General features: G+C 45.7%; 1 protein-coding gene across 1 annotated transcript in view; it reads right to left on the reverse strand.

The window, feature by feature from the left end:
- KAT6A (lysine acetyltransferase 6A) overlaps positions 1-25,952 on the reverse strand; it is a 122,385-nt gene that overhangs the window by 31,099 nt on the left and 65,334 nt on the right. Inside the window, exons 6-9 of the mRNA XM_081960510.1 lie at positions 23,578-23,713; positions 12,643-12,959; positions 12,067-12,185; positions 1,014-1,129 (exon numbers count right to left, since the gene is read on the reverse strand). Coding sequence (XP_081816636.1) covers positions 1,014-1,129; positions 12,067-12,185; positions 12,643-12,959; positions 23,578-23,713 — 688 coding nt within the window. The remainder of the gene's footprint in view (positions 1-1,013; positions 1,130-12,066; positions 12,186-12,642; positions 12,960-23,577; positions 23,714-25,952) is intronic.

The raw sequence follows: 25,952 nt of genomic DNA on the forward strand, positions 1-25,952 counted from the left end.
CACGCTGTTCATATAGACATTGAGGGTTTTTTATGTTTATTAAATAAAAATGTTTCAATAAAATATAGGTATAGGTAAAAGTAAAGTTTTCCCTCGCACATACATGCCAGTTGTTCCCAACTCTAGGGGGCGGTGCTCATCTCCATTTCAAAGCCGAAGAGCCAGCGTTGTCCGAAGACGTCTCCGTGGTCATGTGGCTGGCATGACTCACCGCTGAAGGCGCACGGGACGCTGTTACTTTCCCACCAAAGATGGTCCCTATTTTTCTACTTGCATTTTTAGGTGCTTTAGAACTGCTAAGTTGGCAGAAGCTGGGAAAAGTAACGGATTCGAACTACCGAGTGCCAACTTTTCTGATCAACAAACTCAGCGTCTTAGTCACCAAGCCATCAATAAAATATTATATCTATATCTATATCTATCTCTTTATCTATCAATCTAGTGTTTTCCCTTAAGTAATTATTCACTGGACAGTATTGAACCAAAGAGACACAGGAGCAGATGGAGCCCTGTAGAGGCCTAAGCAAAAGACTACTTAAGCTGACTTCCGGTGTGATACAGGGAGTCCAAGCTCAAAAGTGAGCAGTATAAAAATGTTACAGGAAAGTAAGTAGAGACTCAATATTGGATATTACCAAACCTATTAATTTAACTATACACCAAGCACCACACTCAAATAGGCTCTTATATAAAAGGATCTATTAAAAGGATTCAAAGCTCTTTTGAAAAGTGAATTTAGGAAACAGATTGTTGTAAAAACAGCCAACGTACTACTTTACCCTCCAACATTTTATCTGCATCTTTATTTCTTTTATCTGCATCTTTCTTGTGCTTATTACACTGCTGGCTACTATTGACTGTCTTCATCTGACACACACCCCATTTTTAGGAGAGGGCAAGAGCTTAAAACCTGAGTGTATTGGATAAATATGTAAAAGCTGTTATTTTATTTCCAGCAAAGGCAAAAAGTTCCAGCAGGCAGCACAACGCACATCATCAAAGGTGCTTCGTACCTGGAATATTCCTGTGGATATGGAGAAGAATACCAGGTGTGGATTTCATATTTTCCAAACTCGATGACTGATGGGCAGCGGACCTGGGGGTCATGTGCCCCTGTCACTCCTACTTTCTGTAAAAAGAAATAAACAAATTTAATCCCCTCAATTTTATTCCACAGATTTGAGAATCTAGTTAAAAAAGCAACAGGTTTATGTGAGAAAATAAAACATTACATAGGAAAACGGTTATTAACCCAGTCATACTTCATATTTCTGGAAATGTTTGTTATTGTAATGATCCAGGCAATGAACATAAGGAAATTAAATTCCCCTTATCATTCTAAGGAAATAAATGTCTGGGATTGTATTTATTTATTTTTGTTTCTTTTATTTATTTGCTAAATTTGTATGCCACTCATTTTGCAGTTAGAATAGAATAGAATTCTTTCTTGGCCAAGTGTGATTGGAAGGAATTTGTCTTTGGTGCATAAGCTCTCAGTGTACATAAAGAAAAATAAAATAGAATACATTCATCAAGAATTATAAGATATAATTAGTGAAAGTCATAAATTACTAATAAGCCATCAAATCATACTAGGAAACAAATAAAACAATAAAAAATAAAGACACAAGCAAAATGGTTATCATCATAAATGGAAAGAGATAGGTACTAGGAAGGAAGCGAAGAATAATAGTAATACAGTCTTAGTAGAAAATGTGACAGTGTTGTGGGGATTAGTTGTTAAGCAAAGTAATGGAATTTGGGAAAAAACTGTCCTTGTATCTAGTTATTCTGGTGTGCAGTGCTCTCTAGCGTCGTTTGTAGGCTCTCTAGCCTCGTTGAATACCCCAAGGCTCTGTTTTAGGCCCAGTACCAGTGGTGGGTTCCTACCGGTTCGCACCAGATCGCGCGAACCGGTTGGCGACCGAACCCGGAAGTAACCGGACCCGGAAGTAACTTCTGGGAACCGGCACCGGTCCTGTCGCTCAATCGCCCTTGCCGTCCCAATGCAGCTCGCTCGCTCCCCCGCCCATCTGCACTAAACTAGCTAGCCCAGCCAGCCGCTCACTGATTGGCTGGAGTCCAGCCAATCAGTGAGCGGGCTGGAGGCGACCCGTTTAAAAGTGGGTCCTCCATTTCAAAACTCCCTTCTCTTCGCCTTCCAGGAGCTTGCTGCTAACCACAGGTAAGCAACTAAGCGCGAGGGGGGGCGGGAGGCTAGCTTTGGCGAGGAAAGGCCTCGCTGAAGCGGCGGGCTGGCGTGGGCCATGCGGGCGGCGGGAAGCTAGCTCCGCCCAGGAGAGGCCCCTGGGCCTTTCCGGGACGAAGCACCAGCGTCGCGTGGGACATGCGGCCGCCGGGAAGCTAGCTCCGCCCAGGAGAGGCCCCTGGGCCTTTCCGGGACGAAGCACCGGCGTCGCGTGGGACGCGCGGCCGCCGGGAAGCTAGCTCCGCCCAGGAGAGGCCCCTGGGCCTTTCCGGGACGAAGCACCGGCGTCGCGTGGGACGCGCGGCCGCCGGGAAGCTAGCTCCGCCCAGGAGAGGCCCCTGGGCCTTTCCGGGACGAAGCACCGGCGTCGCGTGGGACGTGCGGCCGCCGGGAAGCTAGCTCCGCCCAGGAGAGGCCCCTGGGCCTTTCCGGGACGAAGCACCGGCGTCGCGTGGGACGCGCGGCCGCCGGGAAGCTAGCTCCGCCCAGGAGAGGCCCCTGGGCCTTTCCGGGACGAAGCACCGGCGTCGCGTGGGACGCACGACCGCCGGGAAGCTAGCTCCGCCCAGGAGAGGCCCCTGGGCCTTTCCGGGACGAAGCACCGGCGTCGCGTGGGACGCACGACCGCCGGGAAGCTAGCTTAGCCCAGGAGAGGCCCCTGGGCCTTTCCGGGACAAAGCACCAGGCTGGCGTGGGTGGCAAGCCTCCGCGAGGCTAGGCCAAAAGCCCCCCACCCTCCCCTCTCCAGCCTCGCCTGGCTGGCTAAGCCCTAAGAGAGTTTTAAACAGTCTTACCTGTCCTCCTGCCTCTCTGCCTGTCTGCTGCCTGTTGCATCGGAGAGCTGCTGATTCTGCCTGCTGGTAAGTAACCTGGTTTTTTTTCTTTTATTTTTTTAATGTATTTTAAAATAATATTTTATTTATTGTGCATAGAATTTTTAAAAATATTTTTACTTAAAAGTATTGAGTGTAGAATATTTGAAAATGGTTTACTTCAATTTATTGTGTATGGATTCTTTTTTAAAATTGTCTCAGACTATTTTAAAAAAGATTCTATCCAAAATAAATTAAAATAAACCATTTTAAAATATTCTATACTCAATACTTTAAAATGTATTGTGTATAGAATTGTTTTAAATTGTTTTATTGTAATTTATTGTGTATTGAATGTTTTTAATGGTTTCATCTTAAATTATTGTGTGTGGAGTAGTTTGAAATGGTACAGTATAAATTATTGCTGGTGGAATAATGGTTACAGTTGGTACAATACCTTAAAATAGTTATAGTATAAATTATTGCTGGTGGAATACTTAACAATGGTTTTTAAGGAATTTTTTTATTTATAGAATATCTTTTTTAAATTATTGTTTGGGAATTTTTATGTTTTAATTGTTTATAAAATATATTTACTACAAGAAATGTTATTCCTTTTTGCAAATGTTTTCTTTTGGTGCAATATGTTGCTTAAAAGTGTTCAGACCAGGTTTATATATCTCAAAGTGGGTGCTTTTCTATGGGCAGGCCAGGTTGGTGCAAGGCAGCTTTGCCACATTTAATGTGTTTCACCCTGGTTGTTTAGGTAATTCTGAGGTGGTTGCTGGTTCTGTGAGCTTCCTGGCACTGTCCTTTATAATTTCCCACAATGCCTTGATGGTTTTTATTCCAGTGGCTTTGTCTTTCCTGTCCTTAGGGTTGGGGGGGGGGGGGGAACACTGGTTTCATTTGCAGTCTTTGGGGGGGGGGGGACAAAAAGGAGAAAGAGGGAGGAGGTGGGGGAAAGTGGGATCCTTGCTGCTTTCTGAGCTTGGTGGTTTTTTTTACAGACATTTCACTACCAAACTAGGTAACATCATCAGTGCTAGATGGGGTTGTGGGGAAAGGACGAGGAGGAGAAGTCGAAGGACAAAAAGGAAAAAGATGAGGGAGAGGACTGTGGGGTCCTTTGGTGTTCTCTGAACCTGGTGGTTTTTAATTATTTTTAGGGAATTTTTATTTATTTATTGTTTATAGAATGTTTATTACAAGAAATGTTATTCCTTTTTGCAAATGTTTTATTTGTGATGCAATATGTTGCTTTTAAGTGTACAGGTTTGTGTATGGTATGTGTCTCAAGGTGGCTTCTTTTCTATGGGCAGGCCAGGTTGGTGCAAGGCAGCTTTGCCAGATTTTGTGTGTTTCTATGTGATACCTGGTTGTTTAGGTAATTGTGAGGTGGTTGCTGGTTCTGTGAGCTTCCTGGCACTGTCCTTTATAATTTCCCACAATGCCTTGATGGTTTTTATTCCTGTGGCTTTGTCTTTCCTGTTCTTAGGGTTAGGGAAAAAACCTGGTTTCATCTGCAGTCTTTTGGGGGGAAATTGTTTGTGTGTGTGTGTGTGTGTGTGTGTTTTCCTGGCACTGTCATAGTTTGTGTTTGTGGGTATGTAATGTCCTGCAGTTATCTACACATTAATAATGATCAAGTACTAATAATATTTCCTTATACATGTTAATGACCTTTCCTTTCATAATTGGTGTTTTCTTTCATACTTTTAGATTTCTAATTGCTGTTTCTGTTAGTTAGCAATTGATAAAACAAATTCCACATGAAAAAGTATTCAAAGCCTTCTTGGTTTTAATTGTCAATTTATTCATTCTTGCACATTCTAATATTTATTAATTTTCATATCTTTCTTTTTTCCACTGTTGTGCAAACACAATTCCAACAGCTGTTAACATGTGTAAAATTAAATATGTATTTATTTCCTTTGAAATGCAAGTAGTAAGTAGTAAGCTACTTACCTTCTGTAAGTATCTCTTTTATTGTTTTGTGTACTTATTTTAATCTTATTTAAGTAGTAAGTGCACAAAATAATAAATTTCCTTTTTGATATCTTCTTTTTGTAGATCATTCATTGGGGCAAAAAATTCAGTGACATTGTCTTGGCCACTCCCATCCGGTCACATGACTGCCAAGCCACTCCCACCCGGTCACATGGCCGACAAGCCACTCCCACCCGGTCACATGGCCGGCAAGCCACTCCCACAAAGGAGGCCACACCCACAGAGTAGGTTCCAAAAAATTTTGAAACCCACCACTGCCCAGTACTCTTCAACATCTTCATCAATGATTTGGATGAGGGAATAAATGGGGAACTCATCAAATTTGCAGATGACACCAAGCTGGCAGGAATAGCCAACACTCCAGAAGATAGACTTAAGATACAGAAGGATCTTGACAAACTTGAACATTGGGCACTATCTAATAAATTGAAATTCAATGGTGAAAAGAGTAAGGTTCTACATTTAGGCAACAAAAATGGAATGCACAGGTACAGTATAGGTGGTACCGTGCTCAATAGTAGTAACTGTGAGAGGGATCTTGGAGTTCTAGTGGACAACCATTTAAATATGAGCCAGCAGTGTGCAGCAGCTGCCAAAAAAGCCAACACAGTTCTAGGCTGCATCAACAGAGGGATAGAATCAAGATCACGTGAAGTGTTAATACCACTTTATAATGCCTTGGTAAGGCCACACTTGGAATACTGCATTCAGTTCTGGTCACCACGATGTAAAAAAGATGTGGAGACTCTAGAAAGAGTGCAGAGAAGAGCAACAAAGAGGATTAGGGGACTGGAGACTAAAACATATGAAGAACGGTTGCAGGAACTAGGTATGTCTAGCTTAAGAGAAAGAAGGACTAGGGGAGACATGATAGCAGTGTTCCAATATCTCAGGGATTGCCACAAAGAAGAGGGAGTCAAGCTATTCTCCAAGGCACCTGAGGACAGAACAAGAAGCAATGGGTGGGAACTAATCAAGGAGAGAAGCAACTTAGAACTGAGGAGAAACTTCCTGACAGTTAGAACAATTAATCGGTGGAACAGTTTGCCTCCAGAAGTTGTGAATGCCCCAACACTGGAAGTCTTTAAGATGATGTTGGATAGCCATTTGTCTGGAACGGTATAGGGTTTCCTGCCTAGGCAGGGGGTTGGACTAGAAGACCTCCAAGGTCCCTTCCAACTCTACTATTGTATTGTATTGTATTGTATTGTATTGTATTGTATTGAGGGTAGAAGTTGAAACAATTTATGTCCAGGATGTGAGGGGTCTGTAGATATTTTCACGGCTCTTTTTTTTTACTTGTGCAGTGTACAGATCTTCGATGGAAGGCAGGTTGGTAGCCATTGTTTTTTCTGCAGTTCTGATTATCAGTTGAAGTGTCTGTCTTATTGGGTTGCAAAACCAAACCAGACAGTTCGGGGCAAATAAAGTGAAGAAGGAAAACTGTTTATCAAAGGCATCTATAATAAACAGTGGGAATTGCCATAGGGTACTGAGTTCAATTTAAGAGCTAACAGTTGAGTTCAGGCCTCTAAGGGAAAGGCTATACATTCTTTATTCCCAAATATGTGGAAATAACCCATCCGCATTATCAATTTAGATAGATAGGACTTTTAAACGAGGACAAAAGAAACACATGCTATTTGTGACAGTAAAAATAAAGTTAGGAACTCCAAGAACCTTAAAGGGAACTGCAAAGGAAACAACTTCATTTGGGGAAGGAAAAAAATGGGGATTTTCTGCAAGAAGACTGGAGGTCATAAAAGTTTAAGTGTTTTGGGGTGGGGTGGGGGGAGTCATGTCTCTGCCTTTCAAGTGATCAACATAATTTTGGCCCTAATTGTTAGTCATAGTTTTACTTCTCTGTAAAACAAAGGACTCCTTTCTTTCTCCTCTCTACCTACTACCCCTTTTCTCTCTCTCAAGGAGAGATGGTAATACCTTGCAAATTGCTTTAACATGCAGAGGCAGAAAGGTGAAGAGAAAATGCCAATTAGGCTCTTTTAATCCTTTCCTGTTTAGTTTCTCCCGTGCACAAAGAACTTTAAACAATAAAGTCTATAAATGTTTTACAGCTTTTCCTAGTGACAGGCGTTGTTGTTTTTCTCCCCTCTTCTTATTACTCCAGCTGCTTCTTCTTAGGTACTAAGGTGTCTTGCTATCTGCACAGTATATTTGCACACCCTGCCAAAAAAAAAAATCTTTGCCTACAGATGGGTTTCAGGTGTCCAGTTCTTGCACCTGAAAACCATTACCACCAGAAGGTCCAGCTCTAGCTTTCTTTCTCTCTAAAAAGGTAAAGGTGAAGATTCCCTGCACATGCCAGTCGTTCCTGACTCTAGGTGGCAGTGCACATCTCCATTTCAAAGCTGAAGCACCAGCGCAGTCTGAAGATGTCTCTGTGGTCATGTGGCTGGCATGACTAAAAGCTGAAGGCGCACAGAGCGCTTTTCCCTTCCCACCAAAGGTGGTTCCCATTTTTCTACTTGCATTTTTTACCTGCTTTCAAACTGCTATGTTGGCAGAAGCTGGGACAAGTAATGGGAGCTCACTCCGTTATGTGGCGCTAGGGATTCGAACAGCTGAACTGCCGACCTTCTGATTGACAACCTCAGCGTCTTAACCATTGAGCCACCGGGTCCCCCTTCTTTCCCTCTGAACCCGCTCAATTTTTATTTTTTCCCAGTTGAAGAAGGCCGTGCAGATGGCTCCTCGGTAGGCATTAATTAGTTCATCTTAGGCAGCACTGAAACTCCACCGTAGAGCCATTTCTTGCTGGTTGTTTTTCCTTTATGTTCCCTTTTCTAGGGAATTACAGGAACATATTGAAACGTTTAGATAAAAGAACAAGGATTGGACCTACATGATTTCCCCCATCCTCATGCACTGAACTGAACCATGGCGACATGCCAAATCATTGTTTAGCATTTTAATCAGGCAAGAAAGCCTCCTGGGTCCATGCGCTCCCTTCTACATTTCTTACTTCAGTCCCGTGGATTATTTTCTTTTTAGCTTAAGCCACAATTACTATGTCCCCAAAGTTTTAGGACTGCCCTTCAACCAATGATTTAATAATCTTTTAAAGCTAGAGTTTGGCAGGATTCATTTAGAAGACCATGAAAAGCATGCATTTTCTGATTTAGGTTAACAAGGATCTACTTTTACTGTACTGCAGCTGATCTCCCTCCAAGTGATAATTTGGTGGTGTAAAAAAAAGTTCTATGTCTAAAAATACCTATAAATGGCATCTTCTTCTTTTCTTTTTAGTAAATCAACAGAGAACGATGAGTTAATTTGTTTCCTCTTCTCTCACTCCCTAGTTTCCAAATTTGTAGTCCAAGATTAAACTAAATTTCCAGAGTTGGAAGTGACATGATGCCAGTTAATGTCCTACATTAACCTACATTACATTAAACCTACATTAAATCCTCCATTATAAAGCAGGAGTGGAGAGATTACAACATACAGTTGAAGTCTAGGAAACACCAGTTTATTAAACTGAGGTCTCTTCAGAACTCAGCACATGAAACTTTGGAATTGAATGAACATTATGTAATTTAGATGTGGATGATGTTTTATGCAAGATAAGGATGAGTTTTAATAGCTAGACACAATTTGTGTATTTAGGACCAGCAAATCTGATCACCATATACTGAGGATAAAACAAGACATGGCTAGTTACTGCCATCCTGCCATGCTCACAAAACTGCTAGAGAGCTCTGGCTGACAAGTGTTTAAAAAGGATGCTACAGTAGGTAAACCTTTGATCTTAACCAACAAAGCAACCTGTGTATTCCTATACCAAACTCAGGGCAAAACAAATCCATGAGAATTTCTAGATGTGCCTTACTTACCGCCTCTTTTATTTCATGTTTCAAAGAAGCAATGAGTTTAACACTGCAAAAGTGCTTTCACACTTACCCGATATACTAGCACACAACCTGCTAGACCTATTCACAACACGGTCACAACAAAAGCTTTCTGTCAGTGTATCGCACTGCACACCAGAGGAAATTCACTTTCTCCAAATGTCATCGCTTTGCCAGAGTTCACCGACTGATTTCCAGGGCTCTCTTGCAAAAAGAAGAGCCTTAATCCTGAGGGATTGACTGCTTTATCTAAGGAGTTAGAGGAAATCCAACTAGACAATGTGTTTCAGTTTAAGAAAGTCTCTTTATTTTGCCGGGGAGGGGACACAACAGGTAAATTGGAAAAAAGTTTAATTCTACAATCTGCCTTCAATTAATTGCCCAGTTGCAAGTGCACTAACAAATACACTAGTCAGTGGAATAAAAGCCTGTAAGAATACGCCCTACTGAATGCAAGGAATATCAATCCTTCTATTCCCCACCATCCTGTCAGAGCTGAAGAAGCCACTTGGATGTGAAGCGAAATGTCTTCAAAAGAAAAAACAAGAAAATCCAGTTGCCTCCAGATGAAAAAACACCTTTGGGCCCCAATGAATCAATCGCCATTTCATTCCTAGTAGGAACAGAAAATACGTAATTGTTTTTAACAATGGGGATGAATATAAATTTATAATCTCGCTATGGAAACTGCAAATATTTGCATTTTTTGGGCCGTCAAGATTTAATCGTACACAAAGATGCCTCAAGCAGGAACGCCGCTCACTATACCTGTGATAACAGCCCGTGAGTGTGTGCCTTCCCGACAGCCGCAAAGCTCTCCTCCAACTGAACATCCGAAATAAAGGTGAAGTCCCAGTTCCAATACAATTGCTTGCACATCACAACAGCCCAAATCCCCTCCAGATGGCCCAAGTTCCATCAAAAGTTGCCGATACCCAAACTGGCTACATGCGTTGTTTGAGATTCTTCTTGTCCGACAGATTCCCCAATAAATTCAACGCACCATCCTTGCATTTTTTACTGAGTGAATTCCCTTTTGCTCAGGTGCGGCCCTCTGGTCTACCTAGAGACCAACTGCGACAGCTACTCAGCTGCATTTAACCCGGTACTTGCCAAAACAAACCAATTAGCAAAGTTGTAGCATGAAGCAATAGATCTAATATTTCCTAAAGCCTGTAAAACACACTTGCTTTCTTCGTAGCCCCACCACGAGTGCTTCACATTTCTATCTTGCTATAAAAGCTAAATTTTAGCATGTGTAGCAGCTAAAAAAATTGTTTTGAAGGTTTAAAGACATCATACATTAACAGAGATATGTATTTTACCTGGCAGTAGCTCTTTGGCTAGTAAAACTGAGAGAAGTGCACGTTTAACCAGTTCAATTAAGTTTGTATACTTTTGCATGCTTTTTCACCTTTGTGTTAGTTCCAAATAAGCCATAGCACTAGCACTAGCAGTTAAGACTTATATACCACTTCATAGTGCTTTACAGCCTTATCTAAGTGGTTTAGAGCCAACAATCTGGCTCCTCATTTTACCCACCTCGTAAGGATGGAAGGCTGAGTCAACCTTCAGCCGCTCAGGATCGAACTCCTGGCAGCTGGAATGCAGAATAAGCCTGCAATACTGCATTCTAACCACTGTTCCACTACAACTTTTGAGCCTCTTCCCCATCTTCACCTGTAAATGCAACCCAAATTCCCCCCCCCCCTCTCATAGTTTTCCAATGTGGTCAATACTTCCTTCATTAAGAGGATAATGTATAGCTGTGAAGGTTGGACCATAAGGAAGGCTGAGCACCAAAGAATGGAGGCTTTTGAACTATGGGGCTGGAGAAGACTCCTGCAAGGAGATCAAACCAGTCAGTCCTAGAAGAGATCAACCCTGACTGAAGGCAGATCCTGAAGAAGACTTTGGCCACCTAAGGAGAAGGAAGGACTCCTTGGAGAAGACCCTAATGCTGGGAACAATGTAGGGCAAAAAAAGAAAGGAACAGCAGAGAATGAGGTGGCTGGATGGAGTCACTGAAGCAGTCGGCATGAGCTTTAATGGACTCCAGAGGAAGGTAGAGGACAGGAAGGCGTGGAGGAAGTTGTCCATGGAGTCGCGATGGATCGGACATGACTTCGCAACTAACAATAACAACAACAACGTCTAGCTATTGAACAAGTGTTCCAAAAACATGAAACATTTTAGAGACTGCCAAACGTTTTACTGAATTACTATTCCCTCCTACTCAGAAGTGACAAAGCAAGAAAAGTGTACGAGGATCTCAGGGGAGCTCCCACACAACTAAGTGTGTATAACAAAAAGAGGATCCACAAGTGCCCAGTTAAAATGTACTCAACCGTACTGTAATAATTCCATATTAATCCTGCAACAATCAAAACTATTATTTTCCCTGGAACTCTGTCTGCCTTATGACATCAGAAACACAGTTAATAAATTGTGCATCAGTGATCTGATACTCAGAAAATCTTGTGTAAATGATCTCCTTCAGTTTCCTGAACGGCAGTGAAACCTTCTTTCTTGGTGATTGCTGTGGCCCGCCAGTGGCCAGCAGAGTTGGCAGCAGATTTGGACAGTGAGGAGGTTGGGGAGGAGGATGGGTCAGTCCTGGAGGCTGGGGAAGGCTCTGATGAGGGCTCTGTGTCAGAGGCAAAGAGGGGGCCAGGGCCCTATGCCAGTTATCAGCTGCCTTCAAAGTCAGACATCAGTGGGGCAGAAGCAGCTGGAGCCTGTTCCCAGTGTGCGCATGCGCAAGGCTGCCAGATGAAGGGAACAGCTAAAGAACAGGGGTTGACTTAGGAGGAAGGCCACAGGTTGACGATGAACAGCCCCTCCCAGAGGAAAGAAAAGAGGAACGAAAGGGGAGTGGAGTTTTCAGGAGACAATTAGTTCGCTTAATTGGTTTGTGACTCTCCGAGACTCCTTGCCAAGTTTTGCAGATCTCGGCCTGGCAGCTCTCCCAGCCAGATAAGGTCTGTGACTGTAAATCCTCCCTCAAAAGACTTTGCTGGATGTGAATGAGCAGAATTGACTATTAATTAATAAAAGGGTTTTTTGTCAGGACAAGGAGTTGGCTTCAGGCTCTTGGGAAGCTTCGGTCAGAACAGTGAGCTGCTTTGACTGTGAACACATTGGATGAAAGTTGACTTGACTTTACCTGCAGTGCTTGCTCCTGAATGTCTCTGAACAGCTCCATATCTTTCTCCGCCATGACATCTGGGCCTCCTAGAAGCCACTCTTCATTTTCTTGTTTTCCATCCCAGCCATCCTGATTGTCTGAAAACAGAACATTTAGAATTCCTTGATGGATTGTTGACAATTGAAACAGCAAGGAAAGTGATTTCTCATTAAGAAATGGCTTCTTAGCCTTTCTTTGCTTTCAAACAAGACAAACACATCCTCCTTAATTTTGGCAAGAGAAGAAAGTCTTACTTGGTTACCAAGAGTGCTTTTCTTTCTTCTACATCCACCCGAAACCCATCCTCAAAACAGCCCTGCATCCTCTCTTGATTTATGAAAAAAGCCTCTAGTTAATAGACAGGGTAATTCCAACTAGTTCCCAATGCTCTTTAGAGTATTATTGACTAAAATAATAAATTGCAGCAATAAATCAAGATAATGATTTGCTCTGATCTTCCTATGATAATACAGCAGGCTATTTCTAATGGACAGCCGTTCACCCAGATAACCTCCCAGTTCCATAAAACACAAAGTCAATCTTTCTCTTTGCTACCTGTGGGCCAATCTGAAGTGCTTGATTTCCTATTGTCCTTTCTTCTAATCCTATATTGCTGAGAGTAGTCCACAACTTCTCCTCGGGCTTTACGCCCATCGGGGGACGGGGTGAAGAATTTGGTAAGGCCATCAATAAGCCCTTTGGTTTTCTTGTTGAATTTCAAGGTGATGCTGGCATCCCCGCAGAATTCCAGACCGTCGACTTGCTCCAAGTAACCCCCATCCAATGAGCAAGTCGATTGACTGGATAAGGGGGTCTTACGCTTGCGACCCCGACCGGGTCCCGTCTGAACTTTGCTGAAGGGAGCTTTCGATCTGAAGAAATAATTGGAGAGGAAAAGAAAGGGCATTAAAAAGAAGACAGAGAAGCATCAACCAAGCTTGCAAACAATAATTGATTCACTGTGTGTGTGTGTGTGTGTGTGTGCGCGCGTGTGTGTGTGCGCACATATATACATACATATGTGACACGGTGGCTCAGTGGCTAAGAGTGTGAGCTCAGAAAGGTTGGCAGTTTGAATCCCTAGCACCGCGTAACATAGTGAGCTCCTGTGACTTGTCCCAGCTTCTGCCAAACTAGCACTTCAAAAGCACGTAAAAAATGCAAGTAGGAAAATTGAAGTCAAATTGGTGGAAAGGAAACAGCATTCCATGCATTTAGTCTTCAGCATTTAGTCATGCTGCCACATGACCATGGAGTCTTCAGACAGCACTGGCTCTTCGGCTTTGAAACGGAGATGAGCACCGCCCCCTACAGCTGGAAACGACTAGCACGCATGTGCGGGGGGAACCTTTACATATATATATATATGTATATATGTATAAAGGAGTCTATGAAATACCATGCAAAATCTGCCCAGCCACATACATTGGACAAACTAATAGGAGAATAAATGCACTCATCGCAGAACACAAGAACACAGTCAGAAAAAAAGAAAACAACTTCCTCCCTTTTCCAGCACCTTAAAGCAACAGGACATGAAATTGATTTTGAAGGAACCAAATTACTCTCCAAAACTGAACACTTCAACAAGAGAATAATTATGGAAGCTATCGAAATAGAGAAACACTCCCACAACATGAATAAATGTGATGATACCTCCTGCCTACCAGACATCTGGAAACTAGCCCTAGTCAATAAACAAGTCCCAGCCACAAAAACCAACACAGGACCCAGAACAACACAGGACACCATCACCAATCACCCTGACCAAACATCAATTCCATCAACCAATCAAGATGTGACAACACAGCCAACCAATCCGTTTAAAGCAACAAAGCCAACATTCCACACCCAGCCACCTATATTTATAGAAAAACGGTAGCTCCGATCACGCTTTGCTCGCATAAGCACGAAGCCAAAGGCACCAGCCTGAAGATGACTAGTGTGACCTCGTCGAAACGTCGCCAAGATACTGTCAAACTTACACAGGAAAAAACCTGAATACGCCAAAACCTGCACGCACGCACACACACGTGTATGTGTATGTGTGTGTATATGTATGTATGTGTATATATGTATGTATGTGTATGTATGTATGTATATATGCATTTGAGTTACAACCCCTGGTATGCCCAAATATGGGAGGGAACTCACTACTCCCCCTTTCTGTCTATCGCAGGGGTGGCGAACACGCGGCTCGTGAGCCGCATGCGGCTCCCGGCCAAAATAAATGAGGCTCTTTGCCTCTTATCATTATTTACTATACTGTGGCTCGGATCGCGCGCTCCCTTTCGGAAGCTGGGGAGGTCCTTTACAGGCAGCTAGAACGGGCCGCCTGCAAAGGACTTCCCCAGACTTGCTTTGAGGAGCACGGGGCGACTGAGGCTAGTTGTGAAGCCCCAAAGCCCCCACCGCCACCGGAAGAACTGCTGCCACCTCCTCCTCATCCTCCTCTAACAGGCAGCACTGCCGGATTTGCCGCCCGGCGCTGCGGCTGAGATGAAGCCGCCAAAGCTCCAGCCGGCATCTCCGCGCGTGGCAGCGGCGCCTCCCCTCCGCTCGGAGCAGCTGAGCTCAGTCAGCGCTGGGTTACCCCTGCCCCCTCCTCCGCCGTGCTTTTGAGGAGCCATGAGGCTGCAGGAGCCAGTAGGAAGGCAGGGGGGGAGCAGGGGAAAAAAAGCCTCATGGCTCCTCAAAAGCACGGAGGAGGGGGAGGGGGCAGAGGTAACCCAGCGCTGAGCTCAGGAGCAAATCTGGTGATTCTGTTGGAGGAGGAGGAGGAGGAGGAGGTAGCAGCAGTTATTCTGGTGGCAACTCGTACTCGTCGGCATCTTCAGCAGAAGCCCTGCCCACAATGAAGAAAGCAAAGATGGAGCAGATCCACGCAGATGACGTCGCTGCAACATGACTGGAGGAGGAATTCTGGGAGTTGAAGTCCACAAGTGTTAAAGCTGTCAGGTTTGAAGACCCCTGGGGGTTTTTTTCCCTAAAGGGTTAGGGGTGCAAGGGTCTTGTAACTTGACAGCTTTAAGAGTTGCGTGCTTCAAATGCCAGAGTTTCTGAGCCAACATTTTGGTTGCTAAGCAGGAGCGTTGTTAAGTGATACTGATATTATATAACACTTTGAATTAAGCGGGTACCTTGAAGAAACATAACTTTGAGTTTCAAATAATACTGATTTCGTTGTTGTCTTAGGTGACATCTGTGAAAAAAATTCGGGTGCTCAGGCATGAAAATGTGCCGCTCAAACACTATACTTTTCTGCTCACATCGAAAAAAAATTAGAGGGAACATTGCTTCCGGGTCTGTTTTGGCAGGTCACTGCGTGGTGTGGCTCTCTGACTCTCACAGTTTAAAATTTTGGCTCTTTTTGTCAAACTTGTTCGCCACCCCTGGTCTATCGGCTCACTGCAGGAGACCATCCAGGCAGAAAACCATATTTTTAACGTTGCCTTTTAATATTTGTGTTGTATTTGTGCTGATATGGCTAGCTGATGAGATCTAAATAGCTTGAAATAGATCTATACTAGTCTCCCTTCATTTATTTATCAGCACAAATACAACACACATATATATATAGTTTTGTTTGGACTGAGAATTATACTTTACCATCCCTGCAAGTTTACTGGAATCAAATCCAACTACGTTCAATAATTCAATAGAGAAATTACTTCCATGTTACTGTGCAAATCGGCATCTGGTGCTGATTTCTTATGACTCTTGCATAAACGTAAAATACAACAACCACTACAAATGTTGCACGCTTTCATTTTTGGTAAAGTATTAAAAATGTGTGTTTATGAGCAAGAAACGGAAATGAGCACCACTCTCTATAGACAGCAATTACTAGCAGAGCAAAATGTGCAGGGTACTTCTGTACTTTTCTAAGAGCCAGAACCTAAGTATCTATTAAAGAGGTTCTGAAACAGTGGATTTAGTTGTAGCCAAAATTAAACATTCAAGGAGGGAATGATCATTGTCTTACCTCAAGGGTCGTTTTCAGGGCGCTGCGAAGGAGAGTCCAAGCAAGGGTTAAACACAGCCAATCTGCCCAGAACTGAATTGAAACATTAAACCACGCCTCCTGTGCTGCTTATCCTCAGATTTTTTCAATGAAGACGTGGAACTGTTGCGCGCTGAGAAGTCCAACAATGGAAACAAGTCAATAAGAAAACCAAATCAACCAGGACCGTAACGTTCAAAACTGTCACCAGTGGAGCCAGACCCCAGGGTGGGGTGGACTCTCGTTCGCAGCGCCCTGAAAACGACCCTTCAGGTAAGACAATGGTCATTTTCCAGGGCGCTGCTCTGGAGAGTCCAAGCAAGGGACATGCCCAAGCTAATTGTTACTAGGGCAGGAAGCCACAGCATTCAAAGTCTCTCTGCTGGTGTGAATGCCTTGAAGAACATGCCTTCCGAACACCCCCTCCGCTGATGCAAAGGTGTCCAATTTATAATTTCAGACGAATGGAGACAATGAAGTCCAGGTAGCCGCCTTGCAAATTTCCTCAATCAGAGCCTGGGTCGCCCAGGCTGCCGTGGTGGCGGTGCTCCTAGTCGAATGTGCTGTAATGTTGTGAGGCACAGGTTTGGACTGCAGAACATGAGCAAGGGCAATGCAGGCTCTCAGCCACCCACCAATCGTAGAGGAAGACACTTTCCTGCCCTGGGAAGCCGGCTGGAATGATATGAAGAGTGATTCAGACCGTCAAAACCCCGCCGTGCGCTTGATGTAACCTGCGAAGTGCCCTGCGCACATCCAGCAAGTGCCAGCGTTTCTCCCTCGGGTGTCTAGGATGCGGACAGAAGTCCGGTAGTACCACCTCCTGGGCTCGGTGGAACTAGGAGTTGATTTTGGGAATGAACTATGGATCCAGCCTGAGAATTACCCTGTCCTGTTGAATCAAGCATAAGTCCTCTCTGATGGACAGGGCAGCTAACTCCGAAATACGACGAGCTGAGGTGATGGCAACCAAAAAGGCTGTCTTAAATGTCAGATGTTTGAGACTGGCAGTCCTAAGTGGTTCAAATGGTGGGCCGATAAGAGCTCGTAGCACTACGTTGAGGTCCCAGGATGGATATCTGTGAACCACTGGGGGTCTCAGGTTAGTTGCGCCCCTGAGGAAACTGCGAGTGGTAGGATGTCAGTCGAGCGAGGAATGTCCATCGGGAGCCAGAATGGTGGAAACAGCCACGACCTAACGCCGTAGAGTGTTAGGCGCCAGGCCCTTGTCCAAACCATCTTGCAGGAAATCCAGGATGACAGGGACCGAGGCTGAGGAGGCAGAAGATCCACCAGCAGAGCACCAGCTGGCGAAGGCTCTCCAGGTAGCGTCATAGATCCAGGTCATGGACGGATGCCTGGATGGTGCAGATCACTTTGGCCAAGAGACTGCCTCTGCTCAGGAGATCCCTCTCAAGTGCCAGACGGCTAAGTTGCAGCCACTGGGGCTCCAGATGTTGGAGAGCCCCCTGGCTGAGGGCGATCTCCTGCGGGGGGATCCGCCACAGTGGTTCGACAAAGAGACTCACCAGGTCTGCAAACCAGGTTCTCCTGGGCTAGAATGGTGCCACCAGCAGAACCTCCACCGCCTCCGACAGGATCTTCCTGATGACTCTGGGAAGTAGAGGCAACAGAGGGAAGGCGTACAGTATCTCCGCGGCCAAGGAGAGTGCAAGGCATTGACTCCTTCGGCATGCATGTCGTGGAACCTCGTGAAAAACCTTGGGAGGTGCGTGTTGGAGGCGGTGGCGAACAGGTCTACCTGCGGACGGGCGAACCTCTGGGACAACTGCTGGAACAGGTGCGGATGTAGGCGCCACTCCGAGTGGTCAACCGTGGCCCTGCTCAGCCAGTCTGCCTGGGTGTTGGTCGTGCCCGAGATGTGTTCCGCCTGAAGGGACAGGAGATGCTTCTCCGCCCACCGTCCTAGGAGTTCGGCCTCTGCCATCAAGCAACTGGAGCGGGTGCCCCCTTGACGTTTGATGATGTCGCAACATTGTCCATCAGTATCCTCACATGGCGCCCTTGTATGCTGGACTGGAACTGGTGGAGGGCCAACCTGACTGCCCTCAGCTCCAGCCAATTGATGCTGTGAGCAGCCTCGGAAGGAGACCACCTGCCCTGCGCCAGTCGACTGTGACAATGAGCTCCCCAGCCGTAAAGGCTGGTGTCCGTCGTGATGGTGAGACGGACGGGTTTTTTGAAGGGGGACCCCTTTGTTAGGGCAGGGGGCAACCACCACCTGAGGGAACGCTGTACCTCTGAGGAGACCAGGATTAGCCTCGACGAGCTGCTTTCGTTGGCCCTTTGGTAAGGGATCAGGAGCCACTGGAGCAGACGGGAGTGGAGTCTTGCCCAAGGTACAACGGACAGGCACGAGATCATTTTGCCTAGGAGCTGAGACAGCTGAACCACCTTGGCTAGGGAGGACCGCTGCACTTGTGCGACCCTCTCCCTGAGGCTGGTCACCCTCTCCGGAGACAGGAAGACCCGGCAGGAGACGGTGTCGATGATGGCCCCTAGATGTTGTAGTCTGGTTGTCGGAAGAAGATGACTTTTCTCCAGGTATATGGAGAACCCGTGGTCTTGAAGTACCTGGATGGTGTACTCCAGGTCCCTGGTTGCCTGTTGGTGAGATGACGACTGGATGAGGACATCGTCCAGGTAGCAGTGCAGTCTTATTGGATGGGATCTGAGGAAGGCCGCCACCACTGTGAGGATCTTTGTAAATGTCCTGGGGGCCGAAGATAGGCTGAACGGCAAGGCTCGATACTGGTAATGGCGGCCTGCTTAAGTGAATCTCAGATACCGGTGGTAGGCCTTGCGGATGGGTACGTGGAGGTAGGCCTCTTTGAGGTCTATGGATGTCAATATATCTCCCGGCCTGATGCATCCCAGGATGGACTGGAGGGATTGCATTTTGAACCTTCGATAGGTTACATGATAGTTTAACCTTTTTAGGTCCAATATTCCCCTCCACCCCCCGGAATTTTTGGGAACCAGGAACAGGATTGAGTAAAATCCTGTCCCCTCCTGACCCGCCGGAACAGCCTCTAGGGCTCTGATGTCCCTGAGATGCCTGATCTCCTGTTCCATGAGGGACCGTTTGACTGGGCATGAAGGGACGGGGCACCTGATGAAGTGGCGCTCCCACTTGGCATGAAGTAACTGGAGACGCCCTCCTATGGGAGCTGACCATTGATGGTCATTTGTATCTCCAGAAGGGACATGAACCAGACCTCCCCCCCCGAAAGGGGCGTTTGGAGTAGTGTTGCTGGTGCCCTCTGTCGCGAAAACACTGACGGTCCTGGGACCGATCGGTTTGCTGGGGATACGCCCGATGAAATGGGGCAGAGCTAGTGGAAGGTTCAGTGTTCCGAAAGAGTTGCCTCCTGTAGGAGTTGGAACACTTCTGATCGGACTTCTTAGAGACCGATGGCATCACCTTCTTCTTGTCCTTGTTTTCCACTAGGACAGGATCCAGGACCTCCCCGAAGAGCTTGTCCCCTTTAAAGGGGGCTGTGACAAGCTTCCACTTGGAACGCATATCCACGTTCCAGTGTCTCAGCCACAAGAGGCGTCTGGTGATGACATTGGACGCTAGGGCCCGGGAGGCAAACTTGGCAGAGCTCAGGGTGGCATCGGCGGTGTACTCTGTGGCTGCCATGATCTTGTTGATATCCTGACTCAACTTGGTGTCCTTGGCCGGAATTTTCCTCAGCAACTGCCTCAACCAAAGCAGGGCTGCCCTGGAAAGGAAGGAGGCTGAGGCAGACAACTTAATTGCCCATGCTGCCGCCTGGTGAGTTTTGTGGCAAGCAGTCTCGGTCCTTTTGTCCTCTGCCTTGAGCCCCTCTAACAAGTCAGGGGGGGAGAACGGATGTAGAAGTGAGTGCCGCTACGAGAGGATCAATTGGAGGTAACTTAAGCAAATCCTCCAGGCTGGCATCTACTGTATAAAGCTTCTTATCATTGTTGCTGGGGGTAGCCATGGTAGCAGGCTGCACCCATTGCTTTTGGACCATCCCTGGGCCGACACTGGTTCCTCAAAAAGGTCCCCAGATAGATCGTCTGGGTCCTGGGCCGTCGGAGCCGAGGGGGTAGACCCCATGCGGGTCGCTACCTTAGCTTTATCCAGGATGGTTTTGAAGTTGGTCAATTTAAATAGGCCCGAAAAGGTAGGCTTTTCGGAAGAACCACCTTCATCCCCCGAGAACTCGGGCTCCTGCCTAGGTAATAAGTCCTCCTCCTCTTCCCAGGCTGAATCCTCCAAGGTTAGGGAGGAATGTGGGGACTGAGGAGGCTAGGAGAAGGATGCAATACTGGGAGATGCCTGGGACCCCATATGGCGGGTCTTGCGAGTGTGTTTGCCTCTCTGTTGCATGCCCGCTTCAATGTCCTGAGAAATAGCTCTGTTGATGACTCTTGCATTTCCGCTGAAAGGTTGGACCCCTGGTCCTCGACTGGGCGAAGCCTGGGTCCAGGCCTGGGAGGTGGAAGTTGCGGTGCCAAAGGCCCCACAGGGGCTGGCCCCTCCTCCAGGTCCGAAGGACAGGAGAAGAGGTCAGCCTGATCTGCCATAGAGGGGCCTGGTGAGGCTGCCATGGCACAAGAAGCCGTGAGCGAGAATTCCTGGCCTTCCCCCTCGCTATCGGAGATAGGTTGGGCCTGGGCAAGGGCAACCTCCCCGGAGGATTCCTGAGGGTCCACCAACTGGGAAGCCTGGGCCTGTTGCTGGGCCTTGGAAAAATGTTTTTCTAGGGTCTTCTGGCGACGTATGGCATCCTTATCCTGCCCCGATCCCTGTTTAGGCCCGGGTTTGGAATAAGGTTTGGTGCCTCCCTGGCAGCCTTGCCAGCCTGTCTGGCGAAAGCTCTGGAGGAAACCCCCATTGGTTCAGGGTTTTCTGGGGTCTGATCTGCCATGGCGTTAATAAAGGGCCTTAAACGAGACAGGTAGGGAACCACCTCCACTCACCACCTCACAGTAGCCCACCGCAAGCCAAAATGCTCAGGAAGAGACACAGAAGGTTGCAGGAAGTGTTTTTCGCCAGGCAGGATTATGGCGCGAGCAAATCCAGCTCCCAGCTCCTGCAGGAAAGTAAGGGTTGTGGTCCAGGCGACCACAAGCACTTGCCGCTTCAGTCCAAAAGGCTGGGGGCCCAGATCGCCGGTCCAACCGGTCAATGAGGTCTCCGCGCGGCTCCTGCTATGAGTCAGGATTTAGCAGCTGCGGCATGCGGTTAAATCGAAATCGAAACAGGTGGCTCCAAATGGAGGTCGGGACTCCCTGCCGCCTCTCCAAACGCTTTAAAAGTTGCCGCTAATGCTTAGGAAAGCTCTGAAGGGCCGCGCCGAACGCCGGCTTGTAAAAAGCACGGACGACGACAATGGGGCTCTCAGCGGGGATATATTTCCTCCTGCAGCAGGATTGCTGCGGCAGCCCTGGAGTCGGCAATCCGACCCACGCGCTTCCCCAACAGCTATCTGTGATGCTGCGGGGCCCACGAGAGAAAAGCCAAATTGGTTTAAAGTAAATTTATCTTACCAAGCCTGCTCCAATAAATAACATAATCTTTTCCTTTCTGTAATATAATTGAGAGTCCAAGCAATCTGTTAGAATTGAAGAGAAACTCGAAGCGCATCCACTGGACTAGCTGAATTGAAAAAAACTGAAGATAAGCAGCACAGGAGGCATGGTTTAAAGTTTCAATTCAGTTCTGGGAAGATTGGCTGTGTTTAACCCTTGCTTGTACTCTCCAGAGCAGCGCCCTGGAAAATATCCCAATATTTCCCAGAATGTCCCAATCCAGCTGTTCTGTTTTCCAGAAGTAAACCTTCCAGAATAAGGATAAGGTTTCCCTCGCACATATGTTCTAGTCATTCCCAATTCTAGGGGATGGTGCTCATCTCCATTTCAAAGCCGAAGAGCCAACGCTGTCCGGAGACGTCTCCGTGGTCATGTGGCCGGCATGACTAAATGCCGAAGGCACACGGAGCGCTTTTACCTTCCTACCAAAGGTGGTTCCTATTTTTCCACTTGCATTTTTACATGCTTTCAAACTGCTAGGTTGACAGAAACTGGGACAAAGAATGGGAGCTCACTCCGTTATGCGGCACTAGGGATTCGAACCGCCAAACTGCCAAATTTTCTGATCGACAAGCTCAACAGATATGCAATATTCTGTATTTTGGAACAGTGATGTGTCCCTGTTTTCACATCCCTGAATGAATGTTTTCTCATTTACGTCGCTTCCCAATCTTTTTGCATTGGATTAACTGACAAGCATCTTAATCATTCAAAAGAAATAATGAACAAAGATTTCATTGTTGGGGCAACAATTTTGAACTTCTGGAGAGATAATAGGGCTCCAGGAAACTAAATGGTCTTCTTTAATGAGTTCAATATCTTAGAATTGTTCTCTGTTTTGAAAGAGGGGCTGGAAAGGGATGTAAAAAAAAAAAAGGGGGGGGGGGGTTTGCAGAAAATAGTTTATGACGGTTGCAGTGTCCCAGGGTCATGTGATCACCTTTTGCGACCGTCTGACAATGGGGAAGCCAGATTCACTTAACAACCATGTTACTAACTTGCCAACTGCGGTGATTCACTTAAGAACTGTGGCAATAAAAAGGAAGTGTTAAATGGAGCAAAACCCACTTAACAAATGACTCCTTTAGCAACATAACGCTTGGGCTCAATTGTGGTCATTAAGTCAAGGACCGGTAATATTCCAAGCTTAAAACAAAATATGAATGTTCTAAGAGGGTCCTCCCACCCCCAAGATTTCTTCTAGCAGAACATAAGGCAACTTTTGCTATTCTAACAAAATGGTTTGATGGAATGTTTCAAGTGAGACTCTTCTGTTAGAACAGAGGTCTTCAAACTTGGCAACTTTAAGACTTGTGGACTTCAACTCCCAGAATTCTCCAGCCAGCATAAGTAAAGTTGCCAAGTTTGGGAACCCCTGTGTTAGAAGCCCAAAATAAAAAAATAAAATATTTAATGGACATCCCAAACTCAAAAGTTGTTATAATTAAATCTATGTTCAACATACACTTTTCCCTAAGTATCAAAGCTAATGGCTCTAAATCAAATTGAAATCTGAACTCCCTGGAGGATTTTTAACCTCAGGGTAGCTCTGATGTAAAAATCCATCTTTGGCAGTGGTGTTCTTTTAGAAGACAGAATTAAGAAATATCAAAATTGCCATCCTATAAAAGTGTTTCTCACCTAACCTTTTCCCAACTCTTCATTTGGCATACTCCAAAGCTAGAAATGAAAAATAAATGTAGCAACCAAAACAATGTTAAGTTTGAATATTATAGAATTAAGTGAATCAAAAACCAAATGTTTAAAGAGAAAATCTATTTAAAATTGAGGTAATACTAACCTCTTCCAAAGTAGGTACTAAGTCACTTGGTGTTTAAATTTGCAAATCAGCAAAATTGCTTCAATCACTATCACACTCCAAGCCTCAAAGTACTTACGTTGCATTTTGGTTCTTTAATCTGTTTTTGGGACGTCCTATAGGGTTGGCATAACGCCGCTTAATCTGTGCTGCCTTCTTTTGGAGTAGTTTTCTTCCTTTTTTACGTGGTCGACATATTTGACATATCCACATGCCTGTAAGAGACAAACCTCATCGTCATACAACCACAGTCCTGCTTGTTTGTGTTCCACATTTCTATCTTCCATCTGGAGATTCTCGCACAGAATATAAAAGGTGAGTAAAACTGGACAGGGTAGCAATTCTAAAAATAGTAAAAGCATCACCCAGCCAAACAGAAAATGACCAAGAATAAATGCAGAACATGAAGATAGCATACTAAAATCAGTAAGAGAATTTTATTGGAAAACTCGTTTTTTTAAATGTCTACAGAGATTCTCAGTCATCCAAGTCAGGGTTGTCCCAGAGGTGCTTTTTAAAGAGGCAACTGGATGTTTCGCTTCTTCCTTCCATTCTCCACCATTTGGGAATTCTGGGAGATAAAAAGTCCACCCACCTTAAAATTGCTAAGGCCGAGAAACCGTATCTTAGAGAAGAGCCCTATCTTCTTCAGAGCTGAAGAAGCTTCTTGGATGAGAAGCAAAACGCCTTCAAAGAAAAACCAGAAAGTCCTGTTGCCTCTTGAAAAAAGCACCTTTGGGTCAGTTTTTAAATGCTTTCAGTGGGGGGCTAACTTGATTTCAACTGTGAGGCTGTTCCACAGCATCAGTGCTGCCACCACACAACAGGGCCTCCTCCCTTTAGCCATCTGATCTTCCGAAAATGAAGAGTCAGTAATATATTCTCCCTATTAGACCTCATCAATTAGGCCAATATTCATTAGAGTAGGTAGTCCTGCAACTATCTGGTAACTGAACCATAAATGGCTTTAAAAAGCAGCACCTTAAGTTGTATCCGGAAGCCAATTGGCAACCAATGCAGGGTTCACAAACCAGTGTTATATACATGCTTCCAACAACAGAAGCCAAAGAGTATGCAAGCTGGTGCATTTTTGGATCAATTGTAATGTTGAGGTAGTTTTTAAGGGCAACCACAAATAGAGCACATTACAGAAGTCTAGCTAGATGGCGATAAGCAGGACAATTACTGCAGCTAGATTCATTGTGGTCCGCAGGCAGCCTGCAGAGAGATGGCAGCAGTCAGACAGTTAGGAGGTTGGGGAGGAACTTGAGCCAGTCCTGGAGTCTGGGGAAGGCTTGGACAAGGGATCTGCATTAGAGGCAGAGAGGGAGCTAAGGCCATCTGGTAGTTATGTGCTGCCTCCAGAGCCTCCGGAGTGTGACATCAGCGAGGCAGAGGAACAGGGGGAGCCTGTTCCCAGTGCACACTTGCACAGAGCTGCCGGAAGGCAAGAACAGTTAAAGCAAAAGGGGCAACTCAGGAATAAGGCTTGGAGATGATTGGCCCCTCCCATAAGACATAAAAGAGGAGCAAAGGCAGGTGAGCCTTTGCAGGAAGCAATTTGTTTATTCTGGTCGGTTCAAGCTCTGAGAAGTCCTGTTTGACTCTGTGCTCCGTTTGGCCTTGCAAAACTAATTGGCAATTAGGTCTCTGGCAGTGTTCCAAGGGAGATAACGGTGGGTGCTTATCAGCCTTACCCTGAAAGACTGTGGCAGACGTCTGTTGGGCTCTTCACAGATTAGTTGTGAATCATTACGGGCTGTGAAAAACATCATTCACAGCTGTTCAAATTTTAAAAAGGGGTTTGGGGGACTAAGTGTGTGATTTTTACTGTCTCAGGAAGCCTAGGTCAGAACAGTGCCTGAGGTAGGGTTGCAACTGAAGCACCAGCTGAAGTTGGGAACATTCTAGCCATGACATCCACCAGCTGTTCCATCATGAATCCAGAAGGATTCCCACATTGTGAACCTGTTCATTGACAGGGAATACTTGATGAGGTGCTGGAAAACTCCAGTGTGTTCACAGCAACTCAGATTTACCAAGCGCCTGCTCTCTCTCATCCAAGTCCTGGCCATCCCTAGGACACCAGTCAAAGATATTGATGATGCCACCACACCCTGAACCACCGAATGACGTCTCCCCGGAGCTAAACATATACGATAAAAAGTAGGGAAGAAAAACTACCCCGTTTTACCGAAAATAAGACCTTCCTGGATAATAAGGGCAATCGGCTTTTGAGTACATGCACTAAAATAAGCCCTCCCTTCCAAATAAGCCTTCCCCCAAAATATTGCAATACAGCATCAACCATGAGGTGACCACGCTCACTGCCTCCTGCTCCTCAAAAATAATAAGACCTCCCCAAAAATAAGACCTAGTGCTTATTTCGGGGCTCAAACCCTGATTATTTTCGGGGAGACACGGTAGTCCCATTGTTCATTTTCTTAGCTTACA

This window comes from Natrix helvetica, assembly GCF_964273705.1.
Source record: "Natrix helvetica genome assembly, chromosome: 8".
NCBI lineage: Eukaryota > Metazoa > Chordata > Lepidosauria > Squamata > Natricidae > Natrix > Natrix helvetica.